Consider the following 24,757-nt stretch of genomic DNA (forward strand, 5'->3'; position numbering starts at 1 on the left):
GCTTCATAGATACGTTTTTGATAGCCGAGAGGCAATTATTGATTTATTGTTGAACATTAGCTAAGCCGCTATAAATTCGTCAAGATAACCAAGCTTGGGGGTTGGGTGAAAATAAATTACTGAATTTTAATATTTTAGTCGAATAAATAAAATATTTGCGTACTCTTTGTATTGAGTAACTGTTTTTGATTCGCCATTGATTGATTGGGTTAGTAGGATTTTAAACGGGAAAACTTGTTAGTTGTCCGACATTCGTGCAACACCCAGCGTACGTCCGGCTTTGACCACCTTTAAGGCATATAGAGAACAATCAGTTTTATGAGCGTTTTGTACAAGATACAACTTGTGCAAGGGCTGAGTCTGTTCGACCGCAGATGCTTGTGATGCCCAATAATACGCCTCCGGATCTTACAGCTGGTATCGTTGTTCGAAGTTACAGGAGAGCATGTACTTCGTTCAACCCAACCTTATCTGCCTCGCATTTTAGTCTGGTGAACGGCTCTGTCACCGCCTCTAATGTTCTGCCGACGATGTCTACGTCATCAGCAGAGTAGATAAACTGGCTGGATCGTTCGTCGCGTAACACCTTCTAGGGCAATGTTGAACATTAGGCAAGAGAGATCATCACCTTGTCGAAGTGCCTTTCATAGCTCTTTCCGGTCAATTGTATCATTTGCGGCTTTAAAATCAATATTTGACGGGGCGTAGAAACTCTGTACTTACGGCACAGTAACTCTGGAAGATTCGCTGCAAAGTGAAGATCTGGTCCGTTCTACGAAGCCAGCTTGATAACTTCTTACGAATCCATTTACTAGTGGTGACTAGACGTTAGTTCACACAACCTAGACGAAAATGTTTCGTAGTTAGGGAATATAACTTCATCATTCCATTCCTCCGGCAGTTGTCCGGTTTCCTAAATCTAAACTAAGGGCGACGCGCTCATTTTCAAGACGGATACGTCCAAGTACGCTGAGGTCTTGGAGGCTATGAGAGGCGAGGCCAAGCTCAAAGACCTCGGCGTAGATGTCAGGTCAATTCTTCGGTTCCGTACCAAGGGTTGCGCCTATAAAAAGGCGGCCCAAGAAGTGTTAGGCGAGGATGTTCAAATCCGAGCTCTCACCCCAGAAGTGACTCTAGAGCTTAAAAACCTGGCTGAGATCACCGAAGAGTGCGACATAGCACAAGCCATTGAGCGGGAGTGTGGAGTGGTGGTGATCGCGGAGGTAGTTCATCTCCGTAGGGGCCCGGCAGGGACCCAAGTTGCTACCATAAAACTTCCGCTAGCGGGGGGTAACAATGCCCAGAAGAAGGCCACGTTGAAGGTGGGTTGGTCGGTCTGCCCCCTGGGCATCTTCCAACAGCCTGACGTTTGCTTCAGGTGCTTTGAGCGGGGGCATAAATCCTGGTCGTGCAAAGGGCCTGACAGATCCAATTTAGGCCGTCGCTGCGGTGGTGTAGGCCATAAAGCACTGGACTGCGGCGCACCTCCCCAGTGTTTGGTATGCACCGGTAAACGGGACGCCAAGCATGCCATGCCATGGGACGCCAAGCATGCCCCGAGTGTCCGGCTGCACGGCTGGCTACTGAACCGCAGGCTTGAGGGTGATACAATTAAACCTGAATCACAGCTATGCGACGCAGCAGTTGGTACACAAAGCAGCCTCTGAGTCGCTGTCGGACGTGGCCATCGTCTCGGACCCCTACCGCATCCCAACCGGAAACGGTGACTGGGTAACGGATAAGTCTGGGAGGGCGGCCATATGCACGACAGGCAGGTCCCCGGTTCAGGAGATTGTGTCAACCTTCAGCGAGGGATACGTGATAGCCAAAGTGGATGGAGTATTCTACTGCAGTTGCTATGCTCCGCCAAGTTGGTCTACTGAAATGTTCACACAGATAATCGACCAAGCAACCGCGGAACTGACGAGCCTAGGGCCGTTAGTGGTTGCGGACGACTTCAACGCTTGGACTGTTGAGCGGGGTAGTCGCAGTACTAACCAGAGGGGCCAGATTTTGTTGGAAGCTTTGGCAAAGCTCAACTTAGACTTAAAGCACGAAATGCACCTACAGCAGGAACGGTGTGAAATCGATTATCGATGTGACGTTCCGCAGCCCGGGACTGATCACGAACTGGAGGGTAGACGACAGCTACACGAATAGCGATCACCAATCGGTCCGCTATGAGGTAGACGTGAGAAAGCAAGCAGCGAGTAGGGCCAATACTTTATCCTTCTGCGGCTGGAAAACCTTGCATTTCGATGCAGATGTATTCGGTCAGGCCATTAGATGGAAGCACGAAGGGGGTGAGCCACACCCGGGCGCGGATCATCTTAATGCGATGTTGTCATGGGCGTGCGATGCTACGATTCCTAGGTCTCGTCCGCATTCAGATCCGCTAAGACAACGCTCAAGAGCGCAATCAGAGCCAGTAAACGAGCCTGTTTCGAAAGACTATGCGCCAGTGCCAATTCGAAGTCCCTGGCCTTCGGCTGACGAGCCAGCACCAACCGTGAGTGACGGCAGTCGTGCAGAGGCAGACGATGCGGTAAGGGTGACAGAAGATGAATTGATCGAGATCGCAGACTACCTAAAGATAGGCAATGCACCGGGACCAGATGGAATCTCGAACTTGGCCATCAAGACGGCCATTAAGGAAGCCCCCGGGTTGTTCAAGGCGGTCATGCAGAAATGCCTTGACGACTGCCTCTTTCCGGACGTGTGGAAGCGACAGAGGCTGGTGCTGTTGCCGAAGGTCGGGAAACCACCAGGTGACCCATCGGCATACAGACCAATCTGTCTGCTGGACACAGCGGGCAAGGTGCTTGAGAGGGTAATCCTCAATAGACTGATGAAATACACAGAAATTGAGAACGGTCTATCAAGCAACCAGTTCGGTTTTCGAAAAGGCAGGTCTACGGTGGATGCAATTCTCTCCGTTACCAGAACGGCTGAGGTTGCAATTCAACGTAAAAAGAGGGGCATTCGTCACGCTCAACGTGAAGAACGCGTTTAACAGTGTCAACCGGGAAGCCTTAGCGCTACAGTTCCTCAGAGTACCGGCGCCGTTGAACAAGATTCTGGGTAACTACTTTCAGAATCGAGTGCTATGGAATGCCATGTATGATGACGTGTTAAAACTAACACTCCCTCCAGAAGTGTTAGTTTTAACACGTCATCATACATGGCATTTCATGATGCTTCGCCGATGATTTAACTCTTGAGGTCTACGGTGAGTCAATTATAGAGGTGGCGTTAAAGGCCGCGCTATCCATACGCGTAGTGGAAGACTAGATGCACTCCAGAAAACTGGAGCTAGCGCACCACAAGACCGAAGTCATCGTTGTGAATAATAGGAAATCGGAGCAGTAGGCATCGATCGGTGCTGGTGCATGCACTATCGCCTCAAAACGTTCCTTGAAGCTTCTGGGGGTTATGATCGATGACAAGCTCACGTTCGAGAGCCACGTCGATTATACCTGCAACAAAGCTTCCATGGTTGTAGCGGCATTATCCCGCATGATGGCAAACAGCTCAGCGGTCCGTAACTGACTGGCCCACATAGGTTGCTCTGCTACCTAGAGAGGTAAGTGCTGAAAGCACGACTGGCCCTCTCCCTGAAGTAATGACTAACGGCGGTCCCGGGGAGACCAAGAGCTTTGGCTGTCCAGCTTAAGGCTGCTCAGCATGGGTAAAACTTATCCGGGCCCATCTTGCTAAGCTCCGCTCCGACACCATCTTTGCCGGCCGGTTTGTTGTTCTTCAGCCGCTTGATGGTATCCTTAACTTCGCCTTGCGGCTTGCGGCACGAAGCCAGGGTGAGATGCGTTGAGTTTTTGGCAAAACTTTCTCATGAGTGTGATTTATTGGTACTAATTCTTCGAATTCCTTCTCTTCCTGGCAGTGCTTTTTCTCCAAGAATAGTTGGTTTCGCTGTCTCTTCTTCCGCGCAGCGTTTTTCTCGTCCTACATCACTCCGACACTCATCGTCGAACCACTTATTTCGTCGGTTCCGTTCTACATAGCTCAGGACGTTCTCGCTACGCTGTTTGTGGCTGTTTTCACGATGCTCCAACAGTCTTCGAGAGGGGTTTCAACCAACTCGTCCTCTTCCGCCAGCGACGCTTCGACCAAATGTGGTGGGCGGCAGTGGCGAGAGTTTTCCACAATGGAGAGTTTTGAGCACATCTTAACCATCACTAGATAGAGGTCTAAATCAATATGGTGCCATGATAGATTCGGACGACGGTGATTTGATGCGGTTCTATTTATCTGATTTGGCGACCTCTAGGTGTACCGATGTGAGAGGTTGTGCTGGAAAAAGGCACTACATGCGGTCATATTCTTGAAGGCAGCGAAATCAATAAGCCTTGTGCCGGTTCCGTTGGTCAGCTAATGTATGCTGAAGTCTCCGATTACCGGTTTAAACTCTTCCTCCTGGCCGACCCGAGCATTGTAACTCCCAATGATGATCCCCAATGAACACTTGGTATTGTTGGGCAACGGTCGGATTTGTGCTCCAGTTGCGCTAGAATTCCTCCTTATCATCATCGGTGCTTCCGAGGTGAGGGCTGTGCAGATTGAGGATGCTTACACTGAAGAATCGGCCTTTGATCCTTAACCGGCAGATTCGGGGAGTGATCGGCTTCTGTATCTCGCCCATCACGATAAAAGCTGTGCCTAGTGTGTATTGCCGCAGCTCTAGTAGATGGTACGACAATCCCGGAACGTACATACCAGTGCACACTGGGCCAGGAATGGAATCTAGCGGAACGAAATTTTTAGCGCTCTCAGGGTTTGACTAATCGATTTTCGATATTCTCAAATTTCAATTCACAAAATTATGTTTTTTTTCAAATTTGTGTAATATTTTCACTTGAGTACTTCAAAAACTTCTATACTTGGATGAAAATGACGTAATTATTGAATTTCTATCGAGAAAAAATTTGTAAGAAATTAATTCGGGGGAACTCATAAAATTATCACAATAAAACGTGAAATTCAGACAAATTTTACAAAAACTCTAGATCTCTGAAACTTGAAGAGTTAGATATATTGAATATTCTGTAAAGTTTCATAGAATTTAGAGATCTACAACTTTATCGAAAACCGCAAAGCACTAGCGTGTAAGGGAAAGAAGTTGGCATCGCAACGCCACCTTCGCGACTAAATTCCGATTTCTTTCAAACATCCAAAATGAAGCCCTAACTATGCCAAGAAACTTTGTAGAAGATCTAAAACCGATTGGTCAAACCCTGAGAGCGCTAATAATTTCGTTCCGCTAGATTCCATTCCTACACATACATTCTCGATTAAAGATGTCAAACGAGTACTCGCCACCACGACATTTGGTCCTTAAACTTATTTTAACATTTTTTCTAGAAATGAGAATTACGCACGTTGTGTGCGGAGATTTTGGTAATTAATTACATCATTGATCTTGTAATAATATTTCTCAATATAAATAGAACGAAGTAGACAGAAGTAAGCCAAAATAACATCACCAAACTAAAAATGACATGACAATGACAATGTGCATCTCTTCGATGCGCGAACTTCAATTGACCATTTGTTCTTTATGTGAGAGGCGACGGTTATTCTACATTTACGAGCGAGAGCCTACTGCGACGCACACCGAAGAAGCGAAATCAAATGAAAATGTTTACCCATCACAAGTCTGGTAGGAAGCTTCGCAGTTGCAAGGTTACAGAGTTCGCTTTGACAAGCCGCTGGTGGTTGTAGGTTCGAATCTTAGTAGAATCCACTCTTCTCTCACGTTGATTTCTACAAAACCTTGACAAATACTTCTCGACAAAAATAAGTCTCTCTTACAATAAAACTGACCTGAGGGACATTCATTTGAAATGTCTCCAGAAATTGCAATTAACGATAACACGAGCCGGAGGCAATGAGGCTCGGAGTACTTACTCCAGTCTCTGACATCCTCGTCGACAGCACACATCCAGCGCGTGCGAGGTCTGCCTCGAAGTCGTCGGCCTCTATCCGGTTCTCTGCTAAATATTATCTTTGCCGGTCGCTCGTCCACCATCTGTGCTACGTGGCCAGTCCACTGTAACCTACCGTGTCTCATCAGCTTGACAAAATCAGCGTGTTTGTATACTTCATACAGCTCGTGACTCATGCGCCTGCGCCACATCCCATTTTCAAGCTTGCCACCGAGTATTGATCGCAGGATTCGCGCTCGTCAATTGGCCTATTTCCACGTCCACGATTCATGTCCGTAAAGCGGCACCGGATGGATCAGAATCCTATAGAGCTCAATTTTCGTACGGATCTGTAGGCTACGGGATCTAAGCTGGCTACGCAATCCGTAATAAGCCCTATTCGCTGCCGCTATTCATCTCTTCATCTCGCGGCTCACCTCGTTGGTACATGTCACAAGAGTACCAAGATAAACAAATTCATCGACCACTTCGAAAGTATCCCCATCCATCTCCACCCCAGCACCAACACCCGCAACACTGATAAGTCCAATTCTCACAGCTTCCCTTTTGAGAGCCGTAAAGGCCTCCTCAACTGTTCTACGGTTTAGACCAATTATATCAATGTCGTTCACGAATCCTAGAAGCATGTGGGACTTCTTGGTGATAATGTCGCTCCTCTACACACCTACCCTTCGTATTGCACCTTCCAAAGCTATATTCAACAGCAAGTTCAAGTGCCCGTCACCTTGATTCAGACCATCTAACGTCACAAACGCGTTCGAAATTCGCCCTCTGCCCTGACGCATGATGTGAAACCGTCAAGCATCGCACGTAACAGTTTAATTAGTTTTTTTTTTTTTGGAAAACCATGTTCAAGCATGATTGGCCACAGCTCGTTGCGTTTTACTGTATCGTACGCCGCCTTAAAGTCAATAAACAGATGATATGTCTGCAAGTTGTGTTCTCGAAATTTGTCGAGGATCTGTCTCAAGGTAAACATCTGGTCCGCTGTAGATCGTCCCACTCGAAAAGCGCATTGATATTCTTCAACAAAGGTTTCCTGCAACTGCCTCAGTCGCTGGAACAAGATACGGGAAAGAATTTTACGGGGATACGGAGAGAATTTAATTTTATAAGCGGAAGTGAGAAGGGTTATACCTAGATAATAACTACTGTCGAATCTATGTCCTTTTTTGTAGATAGGGCATATGAGTCCTAACAACCAGTTCGTGGGTAGTTGTTCCTCAGAACAAACTCAGGTTCTGGTGAATTTCACTACACAGCCTCTCCCTTCCGACTTTAAAAAGTGCCGAACGTTGATCAGCATTTGGTCGATCTGGGAGCAGGCCTCTCCATTGAGGTGTCTCCAGGTGTGCTATCTATAGCCATTCCCCTGGACGCGGAGAGGTTCACTAAGTTCAAGTCGTTATCGTTCGTGGTAGAGTGATGCTTTCCCTATTAATAACGGAACGAAAGAACTCCTCTCGTCCGACTTGCGCGTTCATATCTCCGATGACGATCTTTATGTCTTGTTGTGGGCACTCTCCAAACGTTCTCTCAAGGAGCTCATATAACGTCATCGGTTTCATCGTTTGTCGGTGTGTAATTGAAGAATCTGCCCTTGATCCTCAATATGCATAGACGATCATTAATAGGCCTCCACCTAATGACACGCTTCATTTGTTTTCCGAGTAGCACGAAACCGAATCCCCGTTGCGCTCTGTCACTACCAATGTAGTAGATGAGGTACTTGAAAGAAGTGCCCGCGGTCGAATCAACCGCCCGGAATTCACGTTCTCCGGTTTTAGGCGGCAGACTCCCAACATTCCAAGTGCCAAGTTTCCAAATCTTGGCCTTTTTCGTCTGCCTAGGTCTATACCGATTGTCCCGGTTCGTATCATTCGCTGGATTGGGAGGCCCCGGAGTAGTAAACGTGAAAAGTAAGCACGAATTATAATAATCATGTCACTTACTCTGAATAGTGGTATTGCTAACAATAGAAGTGCGGAATACGGCACCCAACACCTGGGCGATATCACAAAAGATGTTTCTAGTCACAGTGATGAGTCCATACAGGAATAAAAAATGGACTGTCAGCACATGCTGGAAGGTATTCGGAGACGCTAGCGTTCATACCACCCACGTTTCGGTTGTAAAGGATATTCGTCATCGCATTGGTCGACGGGCTGAAAACGTGTAGCGAATCAATGGGAGGTGTGAAATTGGCGTTTTCGCACTTGCCTGATCGATGGTCGGCATCCGGCGGCGGCGTGAAATGTTACAACAAGCATCCAGACTGAAGTACACGGAGGAGCAGTTACACCGGGAAAGTACCGGTAGCTGCGCATTACTTAAAAAACAGTATAAATGAGAAAATAAATAAAGAGGACAAAACGTATCCTAGGCGTTGCAAATCGAGTCATATTGGGCTATATTGTCTCAGACGGTGTAAGAAAATGGTTGGGAAGCCACCACAGCTCATCAACTAAAATCTCGTATGTTCAAAAAGTGGACCGCGAGGGAGTCCAGATTATAAAGGTGAGGATTCCGGGAATCTCGAGGAAAATTGAAAATGTATGAATTTGTGTATAGGAAAGAATTTAATTTAAAGAAAAAACTGTCCACCAAATGTATTTCCATCTAGTCCAGCTGCTTATGACTCACCTGTTAATTAACCGGGAACGCACTCTTTGGGCTATATAAGAGCCTGCTTCTGCTCAACCTAATCATTTTACTAGTGGATGGTGGAAAGGACGGTTCTAACTATGTAGCAGCAGCGCAAACAAAAAACAAAATTTGCCGGCCGTCTAATTTTCGACGTGAAAAAAGCTTTTCACTGTGTTGTCAGAGGCCTCAATTCCCACTGTCCTGGTAGCACAGAGATGCGATCAACATCATATCCGGATTTAAATTGAGCAACAATTGTCCTTTTGATGATAAAACAAATAAATGATCGAAGTTTTGATATTTTCTCGTTCTGAGCTGGAATTAATTATGCATGCACTCTGACTCTTGAAACTCATTTACATGAATTTTTTTTTAAAATACTATACTGCCGAGGGACGATCAACGTTTTTTCGCTCGAAAATTCTTGCTGTTCAAAATAGGTTTGTCAGATTACCATAACTTATTCAAATAACAGAAGAGTTGTGTGCAAACCCAAGACCGTAAGTTGACGTAGAACTATATAAGGCAGTAATGTAAAAATACATACTTGCAGGCCCGGATTTGCCTCCCCTTTCGTCACGAAGGGTAGAGTCATTTCTTACCTCTGATTTTTATCAGAAAAGAAGGCCCCGCAAAAATATCTGCTCCGGGCCTCCCAACATCTAAATCCGGCCCTGTATACTTGCATTGTTGCATTCGAGAGTGGTCCATATTGAGCAATTCAGCTATTTTCCAGGGGCCGGAAGTGAACATCTTGAATTTTGTCAGAACATTATTTTCAGATTCCATTTTTTTTATTTTTTTAGTGTTGGACAAAATTTATTGTTATTGATTCGATCAATGATCACTATCGGATGCACGCAATGTAACAAACAGCCTTATGTAACTTTACGTCAACCTCGCGACCGTGATTTTGCGCACAACCCTTTCGTTATTTATTTTTTATTTCTCCTAGTTTAAATAATTATCAATTTTACATTTTTTCATTTCTTCCAGTTTGAACAACTATATCATACATTATTTTTACTTTTTTTATATCTACGTTTTCGGGAATTAAAATAATTAAATTAAACAAATTATTTAACAGAAACTTTATACACAATTTCAGGTGAATAGTAACCGAACACATTCTAAAAACTTGTACAATCTTTCACTATTTACTCCACAGACTCAGCATGCCCCACGATGACGACGTACGGTGTGGTCCGTTTCGGGGCGAGAGCAGCACCAAGCAGAACATCATGTCTCGCATGTTGGACCAAAATACCCATCCCTGGTCCTGGTCGAACTGCTCCCGGCATTTCGTCACGGAGTATCTGGAGTGAGTATTACTTCCTCTACAAAAATGATCTCACAACTGAGACCATCGTGATACGATTTAAACAAAACAATTCAAACCACATTTACCGAGGCCAAATCGTTTGCGTGCGTGATTAATGCTCGAACCCAAACAGTTTCACAAAGAGGCGTGGAATTATTAACGTCGTCGTTGTTAGCGCTCCCCGGGTGTTCATCTACAAACGCCGAAACGGCTCTCCATAGCGGGGCGTAACTATTTATATCGTGTGTATTAATTTTCCCTGTACCTCCCACCCGCCGCGTTGAACTTACCAGAAACCAAACACAAAAAAAAAAAAACCACTCGATCAAATGTTGATAAATTATGATATAGAAATAATCCATCAAAGCGCGAGCAGCAAATGTATGGCTATGTTGTGCGCATACGCAACAACGCCTAATAATCGTCTAGCCGAAGGCGATCGTGTGTTTGTGCGGATCGTGAATGAATCACCATCATCCTCTCGCTCGATATAACCTTACGGGCTTCGGAAGAGGGCCAATTATTGATTGGAGATAATTAATGAAATTATTTTTCGGCAAATTCACACCAACAGTTTCAGGGCGGCTTCTGAACGCCACGCGTTTGAATTTTTTTACTGATCTGACCTCCAGATATTGTTTCGTAATCTCTTCCTGTGAACACACGATCTATGAAGTTTCGAATACTTTCATGCAAGATTGAAGATAGGTTTTTAAAAATGAGTTCTCGAATTGACGTGCTATCAATATCACAAAGGAAGGGATAATTTTTCCAATGTGTGTCAAAACGACAAACGCTCCATATTTGGCCTTCCACTATCGGATTACATTGTATGATAATACCTCTTATCGTCGGGTTTCATTGTGCGGTAATAATTTAGGCAAACTTGTATGTAGGCTATACGCCCTACAGCATGTTGACATACGAAACCGTAAGAGCGGCAACTTTCAACCGATTCGCGATTTTGTCGGTGCTACATACAGCCGATTGATTGCCAGATGCATCTTGATCTTGGCAGCTCTGACGTATGACGCGGTGGTCTGGTCCTCGGCTTGCCCCGAAGACATAACCGCGCCTGTGTTGGTGTGTCCACGCAGGAGAATTGCGGTTCACGCTTGATTCGGAAGTTTGCAGCGTGAAAATGTCGCTGCAGCACGCAAAACGCACATACAAGAGAATGCGATAATAGCCTGCAGCGAAGCGATTATTTCCAGTAAGGCGTAGCCGTGCGCGTGGAAGTTCATAAAATCGGTGTCAAAAAAAATTATGTATAACCACGTCGAAATTGTGACTGAACCCGAGACAGTAGTAATAGTTACAATTTTGTAAAATTTTATAAAAAGTTAGACAAGCCCCAAACCTTAACCCAAACAAAAATCCTGCGCACGGCTATGCATTAAAGAAGAAAAAATGCAATACCCAACGCATTGGACGGCTTCCTTTTATGCTTTGCGATGATGGGATTGTTTGCGATACGGACATAACGGGATTCATCAAGAAAGGTGAATGGTATGATTTTTGTTCCTACGAAAAAAAAAACTTACATTTTAATATTTCAATGGTTTTTGACCTTCAGCAGTCCTACTCCCTCTATTAATAACCACTAAACCGATTGAAAGGAAAACTCCCAAGCGACAGAGCAAAATAACAACCTACAAACAGATATTTCATGAATGAAACAAATTTACACCTTCCAATCCACAACACGTCCCGTACGAGACCAGATCGTATCGTCGTCGTGAGGCATCACATCGCTCGCTGTGCGGTTTGTGGAAAAGAAATTCAAATACACCGCCCATACAACCCACAGCTGGTTGAGAAAGCCTCCGCTTCCCATGAATGAATGGAGGAGCGTGAAATTCATACCGCGCGATTCGTGCATAAGCGACGGATAATATTTTAACACCGAACAGAACCGATAAATAACGCATGAGCCCATCTTCCCCTCCTCGGTCGGAGTGTCAATTGCCATTTCAAACCGTTTGTTTGTGTGGTGGCCGGTGGGTCACTAAAAACCAAATTACGCCATTTCGATTGACGTGCCTGCCCTGTCTGCTCGGGGAAAAACGGAGGGTTGTAAAAATCATTGAAAAATTTATGACAACAGATTGTGTAAATGATAACTAAGCATGGGCCGTTTGTCGCCAGCTCCTTCCGCACCGGGACAACCCAAGTAGTTCCAAGTCACGATCGGTCAGTTTTGGTGATCGTAAAAGCAAACGTGTACCGCAAACTGGCCCACTGACTGCGACCAACAACAAACAGCAACAGTTGGGGTATTTGGGTTTACAGTGAGGAGGTGAGCATAAATATTCATTGTCTAGGTAGAGTTTTAGCTGCTATGCTACTGCCGTTCCGCTTCGAGGAAAGTCATAAATTTTTTCGAGGATGTTTGTTGTTTTTGTTTGTGCTTGAATAGTGTAATGACAGAGCCAATACGGTGATCGATATGTACGTACGAGTGTCATTTAACGTGGCACTTTACGGGGTACCTAAATAATGGCTGGTCGAATTTGAACCCTGCGATGAAGCGTTTAGCAAGCATTACACGTTCGACCAGCTGCCTGTTTTACGATGATTTACTTTCATGAATTTGTCAATGTCGGGAAAAGTTTTAGTACTATCATAAATTTGTTGTTTGTTTTTTTTTTCGGTTGGGTTGACCTCGATCGTAGGGAATCCGTTTTTAATGCTGATGTAGTACTTCGTCTCGCTGATGAATGTCATTCCCAAATTTAGATTTGTGCTAGCGTCACATTAAATGGGTTTTCGAGGGTAATTGTTTAGCCGATTGCTAATATCTAATGGCATACAAACTTTTAAGATGACTCATGCCCATGGTGATATATGTGACTTAGAACCAAAGAACGAAGTCTTAAAACAGTACTCTATGAAGGGTGAGAACAAACTCTCGCAAAGAATCTTTCTCAAATGTGCATGCAGATTGTTATTAAGAGGTGAAAGATGAAAATCTAGCTTTCTACTTCATGATTCAAAAATAATTATAAAATATTAAAATTTTACACCAAAATAAGCACTCAACGGACAGTTAACATATTAATGTAATTCTAACTTATTTACTGTGGGGTTCAAAAGTAAATGATTAACGCGGTTGAGCTCATCCTGTTCTACTTTTAGTGAATGAGAAACAATCGATATCTTTCATTTATTACAAGCTATGACCAAAACTAATTCTTAAAAACGACCCCCAAAGAAACCAATATTCATACGTCCATTTTCAATTTGGTTCCCACCGAGGCAGTAGCTTTTGATGTCTACCAAAATGTTGTCTATCGACGAGTTGTAAAAAACTCATTTCTTAACTTTAAAATATATACACTGAATACAAAATTTACACTAGAAACAAATGTGAAACTGGTGTAACCTTTTTGCCTTTCTCCTAGAGAGGTATAGCAATCACTGGAAAAACCAAAGGTATAAAAGTGTTCCCAATGGCCGGATATCATATACCACTCGACTCAGTTCGACGAACTGAGCATTTTCTGTATGTATGTATGTATGTGTGTATGTGTGTGTGTGTGTATGTGTGTGTGTGTGTATGTGCATTTTTTTTCTCACTCACTTTTCTCAGAGATGGCTGGACCGATTTTCATGAAATTAAGTGCAAATGAAAGGTCTAGTTGTGCCATAGGTTGCTATTGAATTTCATTGTAATCGGATTTTCAGTTTGGAGGTTATGTATCAAAATGTAAAAATCACGAAACATCAATATCTCAGAAACCACACAACCGATTTTAATAAAACCGGTTGCAAATGATCGGGCTGTCTCCAAAACTCTTAACTTTTAAATTTCGTAATGATTGAACATATGGTTCAAAAGTTATGTAAAGAAAAGTTATCCTGAGGTTGTTTAAACTCACTCATTTTTCTCAGAGATGGCTGAACCGATTTTCACAAAATTAGTGTCAAATGAAAGGTCTAGCTGCCCCATAGGTTGCTATTGAATTCCATTGTAATCGGGTTGTAACTTTGTCCGTTGTTAATAAAAATGTGAAATCACATAATGAGAGTAAACATATTGATTTTCTCCTAACGGTCACTGGCTAATTAAAAGGTAGAAAAGTGATCCAAATTTCGATCCAGTTCGATGAACCGAGCATTTTCTGCATGTATGCATGTAGAGGTGTACATGTGTGTGTGGGTGTGGGTGTGTACGTGTGTATACCTTTTTGCCTTTCTCCTAGAAAGGTATAGCAATCACTGCAAAAACTAAAGGAATAAAAGTGCTCAAAAGGGCCGAATGTCGTATATCACTCGACTCAGTTCGATGAGCTGAGCATTTTCTGTATGTGTGTGTATGTGTGTGTGTGTGTGTGTGTGTGTAACGCTCTCCCAATCTCACTCGATTTTCTCAGAGATGGCTGGACCGATTTCAATGAATTTAATTGCAAATGAAAGGTCTAGTTGCCCCATAAGACCCTATTGAATTTTATTGTAATCGGATTTTTAGTATAGAGGTTATGTATCAAAATGTAAAAATCACGAAACATCAATATCTCAGAAAATACACAACCGATTTGAACACAATTACTTTCAAATGAACGGGCTACCTAAAATACCTTTAACTTTTGAATTTCATAAAGATTGAACTTGTGGTTCAGAAGTTATAGAAAGAAACGTGTTCTGGAGACTATTTAATCTCACTCATGTTTCTCAGAGATGGCTGGACCGATTTTCATAAAATCAGTGTCAAATGGAAGGTCTAGCTGCCCCATAAGACCCTATTGATTTGTTTTGCAATCGGACTATTACTTTGCCTGTTATGTTTAAAAATGTGAAATCCAGCTATGCAAAGGAACATATTCCGAAGACTACTTGGACTCACTCACTTTTCTCAGAGATGGCTGACCCGATTTCCACAAAATTAGTGTCAACTGAAAGGTCTAGCTGCCTCATAACACCCTATTGAATTTTGCTGTAATCGTACTGTAACTTCGTCTGTAATGTAGCGAAATGTGAAAATCACGAAACTTCATTATCTTAGAAACTACACAACCGATTTGAACAATATTGATATCAGATGAACGGACTAGTTAATGGTTAACTGATGAATTATGATTGAACGCGTGGTTTCAATGTTTGGCTACCTTCCCTTTTCATTTGATTATAATCAAACTTAAGCAACCGTAATGTATTAAATTGTTAAAACAACGAAAGTCTAATATCACAAAGATTACACGATTTATTTGAACATAACTAGTGTCATACGAACAAACTTCATAACAATTTGATATGTGGTTCAAAATTTTTGGAAAGAAAAGAAATTCAAAGGCTATTTAAAACTATCCCTGCTTTATATGGCCTCAACATGATTAAAATAGGGTATCGTACTATTTGAACGTTCCTGGTATCGCTCGTGATTAAATTGTTCGAAATTAAGAGTCATTTATTTTATTTCGCTATTTCTTAAGCACTAACATTACGTCAAATTTCAAATTTTATACCTCAATTACAACATAAATATTTTAGAACCCAAAGAGTGAATATACCTTAATTGAATTTAAGCATTCATGTAAATTTATTTTTACAAATAATAAGTTTGAATGAGAAAGGCTGAGTCTGACCGCTAGGTGGATTAATTTAGGTTTTTAGTATATGTCCAGCCGAAGCTAGAACAAGCAAACAGTGTAACCTCATTAAACAGACGAGAGCCATGGTGGCTCGTGCTGCGACAAGAAGTTGTTTCCATGTTGCTTAGTTCTGAGCTGTGGTTCGCCAGTATACCAGACGTCTCATCGCCCGTAAATCTTCTTCGATTTGGTCGGAACATCGTTCACGCTTCGCCCCAGCTTATGATTCATGCGCCTTCGCCATTCGCCGTAGTCTGTCTTTAACTCACAGAAATTAAAACTGTCCTATCAACTAGGCCCCGATGGTATTACCTCTTGCGTCTTAAAAAAAAGTGCAGCCATTCTTTGAATGCACCTCTCCAGACGATTTTCAACAGATCACTCCAACCTCAAATGCTGCATTCTGCATGAAAGATTTCTTACATGCTGCTGGTGCATAAAACAGGTGGTAAATCTGAAAACTGTAACAATCGTGGAATCTACTGTCCAGCTCTTGGGGAACATCCATAAATGACGTAGCTTTTTTTAGGCTTTTTTTGACACCCCCCCCTCCCCCATCGTAGCATTTTGTCACAGAATCAGGACCCCCCTCTAGATAATTACGTAGCTTTATAACAACCCCCTTGTAAAAATATATGAATGTTCCCTTGTAAAAATTATATTAGCATCTCGAAACGTGGGATCTATCCCAAGCGTTCAGTGGACACTAATCTGTGTGAGTGTTTACATTATTTTTTATGGACGCAATGGAGCTCAGGCTGACGTCATATAAACCGACATCAAGGCCGTGCTACACATTAACCCTCTAGTGCCCACTGCCGCCTCTAGGCGGTCTTCAGTCGAACCTCTAAAAAGCTTCAATAAGAACTTAAAAAATGTTTATGAGGCTTAATATAGATTTTTTCGAAGTCCGTCTAAAAATTAATTACTAGAGGGTTAAGCTACACCGTCTAGGAATTTCCGATAGAATTTGCAATTGGCTTCGTTATTACTTGAGCAACATACAGCTTTACGTGAAAGTCAAATCAACAGCAGTTGACAGTTTTATCCCATCAGCTGGTGTGCCTCAAGGAAGCAATTTGGGCCCACTGCTATTTGTACTATTTTCAATAATGTCACAATACTTCTTGCGAATAGAGGAATATTCAAGTGTGCTGGCGATTTGAAAATCTTCGTTATTATACGAAATGAAGCCGATCGCACGAAACTCCAAGGCTACTGGATAACTTCGTTCATTGGTGCAAAACAAAATTCCTGAAATTGCGTATTGCGTCATGATCTCATATCGATGACTCAAAAGACCAATTCTTTACAACTACATTATAGATGATCAGGTGCTTGAACAAAGACAAAACCAACTGTCAGCTAGGATTTGTTTTAAAAATGACAACCGAGTTCAGTGATCCAACCTGCTTACGTGTTTTTGATTGCTCCCTGTCTCCATCATCAACACTCGAATTTGCATCGGTCTTTTGGTCATCTTATGAAACTGTGTAGAAATCCAGCATCGCATCTATCCAGCACAAGTTTATCCGTCGTGCATCAAGAAGACTTCCATGGCGTAATTCTAACGACCTGCTCAACCCTACAAAAAAGAAGCTGTATTTGGTGCTGAAATTTTGCGTGGAGAAATCGATAGTTCCAGATTGCTAGAGCGCATGAGAACTTATGCTCCCGAACGAGTACTGCGTCCACCACAATTTATTCTAACAGAACGGAGGAACACCGTACATGATAACAACGATCCAGTGAACACCAAACGCAGACGACTTCGATTTATCTTGTGACAGTTTTAAGCAATGCTTGCGCTGTGTATTTTTATTTCTAGACTAATTTTATAAATATTTCATCAAGACCACGATGTCAGATGAGAATAATAAATAAACATTAAATGTACTCCGGCGTAGTCCGATAGACCGCAGCACCTTCCGTTCGGAAACTCCAAGGGTGTTCAAGTCCTCCACGAGGAGCGTAGTTGTCTCAATTCAGTGGAAGACTACCAGTCTTATCAGGGTTTTGTATGGCGTCAACTTCATACGTCGTAGCACCCGATCCGATCGTAGTGTCTTGCGAAGTGAAAAGTAGGCACGATCTCCAATCTGGATGTGTTTCTGGATCTCTTTGCTGGTGTTGTCGGCAGTCACCAGTGAACCAAAGAACACGAACTCGTCGACCGTCTGAAGCTCAGCGCCGTCTACAAAGTCTTGAGTTGGGAGGATGATATTGCTCTTTTTGTAGCTCAGAGCCGTAGCTACTCCGTTTTGCGTGGGGGGCAGAGAATTTTTTTCTTAATCAAACATTTTTTTGGAGAGAAAGCAGTTTAAAACCAGGGATGCTAGGTAATCTTTTCAAAAGTCTTCACGCTCCGCGAAAAAATGTCTTCACGTGTCTTCCCGCCCGAGGCGTCAGGTGAAAACTGCCCAAAGGCTGCAAAAATTACCGACAAATCGAAAACTATCGAGCAAAAAGTAGCATTACGCGTCCAACGGCGTACTCGGGTACTCACAAATTAAAATTCTCATAAGTTTTACAGTTTTCCTCCTATTTCGATAGTTTTAGCACTAAAAGATTCAGAAGTTCATTTGTTTTCACATAAGCGTTAGTAGTGTCCCGTAACAATTTTCTTATTCCCGAAAATCTGGTTTTCCGGGTATATATTTCGAAAGAAAAACAAAACTGCGAATGTTCGTATCGTTGGAAGTAAGCAGGGATAAAAACTTTATAATTTCTGCCATACAGTTACGAACCCGCGATTCGACCGATTCAATATTCATTAAACAAATTATCAAACCAGTAAGAGAAGCAATGCAAGGTCGAGTGATGGAATAAAACGATTTCATGACGCTTATTAGAGCCATTCACAAAACGATCGAAAAACTAAGAACAGAAGAAAGTTTTTTAAAGTTCTAATCTGAAGCAACAAATGCATTGAAGAAATTACAGGCAGCGTTAGAAACCCATTTTCGAGGGTCGCCTCATTCGAAATCGACGTTACTGACATATTCTATTCGCGAAGGAACACTGAGAGAATGGATTGATTCAACCGTCAGTCTAAATTATAAATTTTACGAGTTACATTGTTTGATCAATGTTTATGTCCAATTTTATTTCGAACAGAACTGGAACATAGCTATCCGGGCCAGGTAACGGACTAGGTGATGCTGCCGAGTTGCAGAAAGTCCGGCCAAATAAATTGAATTGAACATAAACATTAATCACAAGAAGCACACTGCAGGGAGTTTGGATACTGACCGAAAATTTAATATTTGAAAGAAAACTAGTCTTTTGTGTCATTTTTTGCCCACGATTTGTCAGTCCATGAAATCAAAAAATGCGAAATAAAAACTTCTGGAAAAATGGTCAAATTTTGCAGCAAAACTTGTTTTACATTGTTCTTATATAATCAAACATATAAATCTGTGATTGGTTCTTTCATTAAAATGACATATTTAAGAAAAAAAAACTGACATTTTCACTCCCAGACGCTGGACCGCACATCCGAAACGGAAGTATGCGGATCGTCAGTTTCAACTTCGCTGCGAATCAGGCGGGCTCACCAAAAGATTGAGTAATTTAACCTTTTTGGCATATGAGCTCGACCGTTTTGATTGTTCGGACTTAAACACGGTTCTTTTGAGATTTAATGAACTACTAAATAACAAAGGGCAATCGTCCTTACAAACAAAATTGACTGATATCGGTAGGGTAAAAAATAAACTGGAGACTATTCAATAATGCTTATTTCAGATTTTTCTGTTGGTTTTTTGTACCTAGTATCAATCAAATATACGACAAAATTGCGTGGTGGGGCAATGCAAACGCGTGGGGGGGCTGAGACCCCCCCTTAGCCCCCCACGGTAGCTACGAGCCTGTTGTAGCTTCTCGCTCGCATGTGTTTTCGGATCACCCTTCAAGCATCCTTCATTTCAAAGGGACTCAACTTTTCTCAAGCCGATAGCTCATTCAATAAGTACAATTCTGAACAACTTTGTATTACGAACTTGAAGTCCTCAAGTAGTACTAAAGGGTGATTTTTTAAGAATTTGGTTTTACTTTAAAAAAAAAACGCATAAAGATTACAAAACTGTATGAAATCTTAATTTGAGCGATAAATTGGTTTATGCCATTTGCTTTTTAAAGATAATTTCATTCACATGTTGGCCAGGGCTACGTTTTAAATGGTCCATACGAAAAGTCCAATTTTGGGTCACTTTTTCGAGCATTTCGGCTGGTATCTCGCGAATAACACGTGTAATGTTGTCTTCCAAGGCTCAAATTATTGTTGGCTTATCCGCATAGACGAAACTTAACGTAGCCCCCAAAAAAAATCTAGCGGTGTTAAATCACATGATCTAGGCTGCCAATTCACCGGTCCATTTCGTGAGATGAATTGCTCACCGAACTCATTCCGCAATATGTCCATTGATTCGCGCGATGTGTGGTACGTTGCTCCGTCTTGCTGAAACCACATGTCAACAAGACCCAGCTCTTCCATCTCCCAAATCAGAAAACATCGCGCGATAGCGAGCGCCATTGACCGTAACGTTGCGATTTTGATCATCTTCGAAGAAGTACGGACCAATGATACCTCCAGCGTGTAAACAGCACCAAACCGTGCATTTTTCTGGGTGCATTGGCGATTCTTGTATTGCCTCTGGTTGCTCTTCTATCCAAATGCGGCAATTTTGCTTATTAACATACCCATTTAATTAGAAATGAGCTTCGTCACTGAAATGGTCGTAATGCGCGAAAAACATTTTTCACAGAGGACGAATTTTGGTAATAAAATTCGATTATTTATAAGCGTTGTTCAGGCGTAAGTCTGTTCATGGTGAAATAGCAAACCAAACTGAGTACATGAGACTTTGACAGCTGTCAGAATTCCCGCGTGTACTGTTAAATCTAAATACACGAAAAACCAAATAGCAAAAAAATCACCCTTTACAACATTGTCGTAGAAAGTATTGCTCCTACTCAAATATCGAATACTTTGAAAATCATTATCTGTCACACCGTGACATCGGAAAAAAGCTAGGAAACGCGAATTCTACGGTGCCCGGTATAATAAAACGTTTCAAGGAACGTCTGACTGTGGATGGGAGGCCCACATCCGGAAGGAAAATCACTCAACTCAACGAAAATGAACACAAGCGCGTGGTTACTGTCTTCGAATGCAAACCAAACGCCTCGGTCCGAGATGTGGCGACAAAGTTGCACGTGAGTGCGTCTTTCGTGCAGATGGTCCAGAAGTCCAGAAGAAACCGAAACGAGAAGCGAAATGCGACCGAGAAAAGTCGTGCGCGGAAGTTGTACGATCAAAAGTTGACCAAGCCACACTGTTGCGTGATGGATGATGAGACGTATATCAAGGCAGACTTCAAGCAGATTCCTGGAAACCTGTGCGTGACGGCCATGAATAAGTTCCCGAGGACCTCAAAAAGCAGAAGATTACGAATCCGCCAAGAATTTTCTGAGTTTTGGCAAGCCATTTGCACGTGCGGAAAGCGGAGCACTCCGTTCGTCACCGATACCACTATGAAAGGGGAAATGTATCAGGAAGGGTGCCTCCACAAGCAGCTCTTTGTTTTCCTCAAGGCTCACGATGATCCGATGCTCTTCTGGTCGGATTTGGCCAGATTCCTGTCATTACTCCAAGGAGGTGGTAGAGTGGTACAAGACGAACGGAGTCGGTTTTGTGCCGAGAGAGCTGAACCTCCCCGCGCTCCGGAACTGTGCCCGATCGAGAAGTACTAAGCCATTATGAAGGGACACTTTCAAAAACGACCTAAAGTTGTGAAAAATGTCAAAACGACATAAAGTTGTGAAAAGAGAAGATGACATGGGTTAGTACACGGGAAACCGTCGATTCTGAGGTCGTGCAGAATCTTATGGCTGGGGTTAAGGTTCGATCATTCGGTTATAGTGGAGATATGAAAGAAATGAATGATGCCAAAACGAGCTTCTATTGTTTCTTTATACTCCCTAAAGATTTGGTGACAATCGGAATAAAACTCGAATTTTGAGATTGAATTTTGTATGTGCAGATTTGAAATGAAACACGTTTACCCCAGGTATATTTCCGGGGTCCGGTTCTTATCATTTTACGCTGCCAGTTCCCCGTCAAAACAGTCGTTTCTGCCGATCGGTGCTTCCACTCCTCGTATCGCCATTGCGGTCCTACACCAATTGTCCTCAAGAGGCGATGCGCCAGGGTTCTCCGCTGACACTAGGACAAACGGAACCCAAATTCCCACTATTGGATCGCCGCTGGGCTACACCCTGGGATATAGCATTTATTATGTAAAATTGGGCACCAAATCGATTGGCAATAATTCCATCCTGTGCAGGACACGAGAAACGGTTCATTTTCCCCTTTTTATTTGCGTGTTTTTGGATATCCCGTGCCCTGCAAAGGATGAAACCATCGCCAATCAATTTGTTGACCAATTTTGAATAAGAAATGCTGTATTTCAGGTTACCAATCCAGCAGTGATTAATTAGCGGTAATTCAGGTTCCGTTTTTCCTTGTGTGCATCAGTGAGTAGTACCACTTCAAACCGTTGCAACAGTTTCGAGTGCAAGCATACCCCAACTAGATAGTGGTCCGAATCAATAATCACACGGCGATTGGTGCGTAGTCTGGTAATGTCTGAGGAGAACCGGCCGTTGATGAGAACATAGTATGCTGCACGTCGGTCATATGATCTCCGAGGGGTTCCGTGGAAGTCTTCACGGAGAAAGAAAGTACTCCGTAGTACCAGTCCTCGGAAAGCTCGAAGTTAACGCGTCGCTGGCCGTTTTCATTCGTCTCGGTATGCAGTCATCTCTTCTCTACCGATCTAAGCGGTATGTCCCCGATGACGATCTCGATGTCTCAACGCGAGCAGCTGTCGTACCCACTCAAAATTTACTGTCCAATATCGGTGATTTATTGCCGAAAACGGCACCACGGAGTAACTGGTTAAAAAATTCACAGTGTCCTTTTATTCTCAACATACACAACCTACCGCGGATTGCCTGCCACTTACTCACATGACTCTGCATCCTGCCTAGCACTATAAGGCTGGTACCTAGCTCGTTGTTAGTGCCGTGTGCCGTCGCTCTGGTAGTACTGTGCTCTGCAGCCACAAATCCTCCGAACCTTTTCTCATTTCCAGCAAAGCTCCTAAAGCACAACGATGTCGAAGTAGCGATGTTCCAGCCGATCCAGCAAGATCTGGTCGCCAGGACCGGCGGTTAACGTGGGTATTATGGGTAGTAGTTGTACCCACTCAGAAAATATCCATGTGGGACCTTACTCACTCGGGATTATCGGGATTGCGGGCTGGTGAGACCAGTTCTTGACAGGATTGAAAGCGTTTAGCGAAGATTAATCCGGTTGGCCTTGCGTCACCACCTTTGGAGAAATAATCTAGTTCTTCCTGAATGCGAGAGTCGCTGCAGGCTTTTGCACATGGATATATTTAAGTATAAAAAAGGCGCAAAATAAATATATAAAAAAATGTGAATTAAGGCAAATAGGGGGGGGGGGGGGGAGGTGATGTTTTTTGATGAATTATTTATTTACTAATATTTATTCAGAATTTTTATTGTGTGTTCTACCACAAACGGTGACATATCACACTATTACATATATTTTAAGCTTTATTTCATTTAAAGATTGTATTTGCTTCAGCAGTTAAGTGAATATAATTGTAGGAAAACTGTAAACCTACTTGTCAGAAAAAAAAGGAATTTGAAATTAAACCTTAATCTAATCTTACACCTATCTTATTGACTATAAACTTATTGACATATTGATAAGTGGGTTTGACATATTTTCTAATGTTTCCACATTAGTCAGTCTGTGTAGTTCATTCATGCTAAACCAGCGAGGACGCTTCAATATCATTTTCAGAAGTTTGTTCTGAATCCTTTGAAGCATCTTCTTTCTGGTTGTACAATAACTTTTCCAGATGGGGACTGCATAGTCTAGAATTTCTGTTGATAAGAGGATACAAACATTATTTATATTTATTGCACTTTGTTTGGATATTCTCAGTGTGCTCCTTAAAGGTAAGATTTTTATCATAAATATTTAACTTGGTCAGACCAATTTAGGATTGCACCGTTCATCTTGACAACATGATTATTGGTGGGTTTGAGAAAAGAAACTCTTGGTTTATGGGGAAAAATAATTATTTGTGTTTTTGATGCATTAGGAGAAATTTTCCATTTCTGTAAATATGAAGAAAATATATCTAGACTGTTCTGCAGCCTACTGCATATGACACGAAGGCTTTTTCCTTTCACGGAAATGCTTGTATCGTCACAAAACAGAGATTTCTCACATGCTGGAGGTAAATCAGGAAGATCAGAAGTAAAAATATTATATAAGACTGGGCCCAAGATACTTCCTTGAGGTACACCAGCTCTAACAGGCAATGTATCAGATTTACTATTCTAGTTAACCTGAAGAGTGCGGTCGGTCAAGTAACTTTGTATCATTTTTGTGATGGGAAGAGGAAAACGGTAATTGGACATTTTTTTGTGTTGTTTCAAAATTCAGTTTGCTTTGTAACTTTTACATTTTGACAGCGAACTGTTTTGATGCCATTTGAACCAGAAAAACTCTTAATGAACACATCCGTAGTGTAGTCCTTTTCGAGATTTTTCGAGAAAACATTTGAAGGCCTATAATAGTTTGTTGGTGACACATATTTGTGCAAAGAAATTAAGTTATTGCCAGGCAAAATATTTAGCTGGGAATTTTTTAGAGACGCAGATTTTGTTTCATTCGTAAGAAACAATTTTTCAAACGAATAAAGTGTTTCATAGTGTATACAAAAATATTAAGATTTCCGTTTATTCAGTTTTTTGGAAATCTGAACAGACTAGTTTCTACTTTCTTTCAGACTAACATGAGCTAATAATCATGAAAAGTGCCACCTTTATTTTGTGATACAAATTTTGTCTTAACGTTTCCTACATTTTTATATTCTCCTATTTGGGATTTGAGCACGGGTTCCTTGTTACTAGCTTGAGGAACACTGATGAGATGATGGAATCGTGGTTCAGCCCATGATGTATAGATACATGGTGTAACGGTATGTCAAAATGCATAGTCAGCCATGTTGAAAAATCAGTTAACATGGCATCGGTTTGTTTATAAAAATAATTGAATAAAATAAAATTTTTGATCAAATCGTTACACCATGTATCTACTCATCATGGTTTAGCCTATGGTATCGGTGTGA

The 24,757-nt window shown here is 42.3% G+C and overlaps 1 protein-coding gene across 4 annotated transcripts in view; it reads left to right on the top strand.

The window, feature by feature from the left end:
• LOC129727642 (A disintegrin and metalloproteinase with thrombospondin motifs 20) overlaps positions 1-24,757 on the top strand; it is a 477,347-nt gene that overhangs the window by 421,136 nt on the left and 31,454 nt on the right. For all 4 annotated transcript variants that reach the window (XM_055685645.1, XM_055685647.1, XM_055685648.1 and 1 more), the window contains exon 10: positions 9,778-9,930. In XM_055685645.1, the coding sequence (XP_055541620.1) occupies positions 9,778-9,930 (153 nt within the window). The remainder of the gene's footprint in view (positions 1-9,777; positions 9,931-24,757) is intronic.

Source organism: Wyeomyia smithii, chromosome 3, assembly GCF_029784165.1.
Source record: "Wyeomyia smithii strain HCP4-BCI-WySm-NY-G18 chromosome 3, ASM2978416v1, whole genome shotgun sequence".
Taxonomy (NCBI): domain Eukaryota; kingdom Metazoa; phylum Arthropoda; class Insecta; order Diptera; family Culicidae; genus Wyeomyia; species Wyeomyia smithii.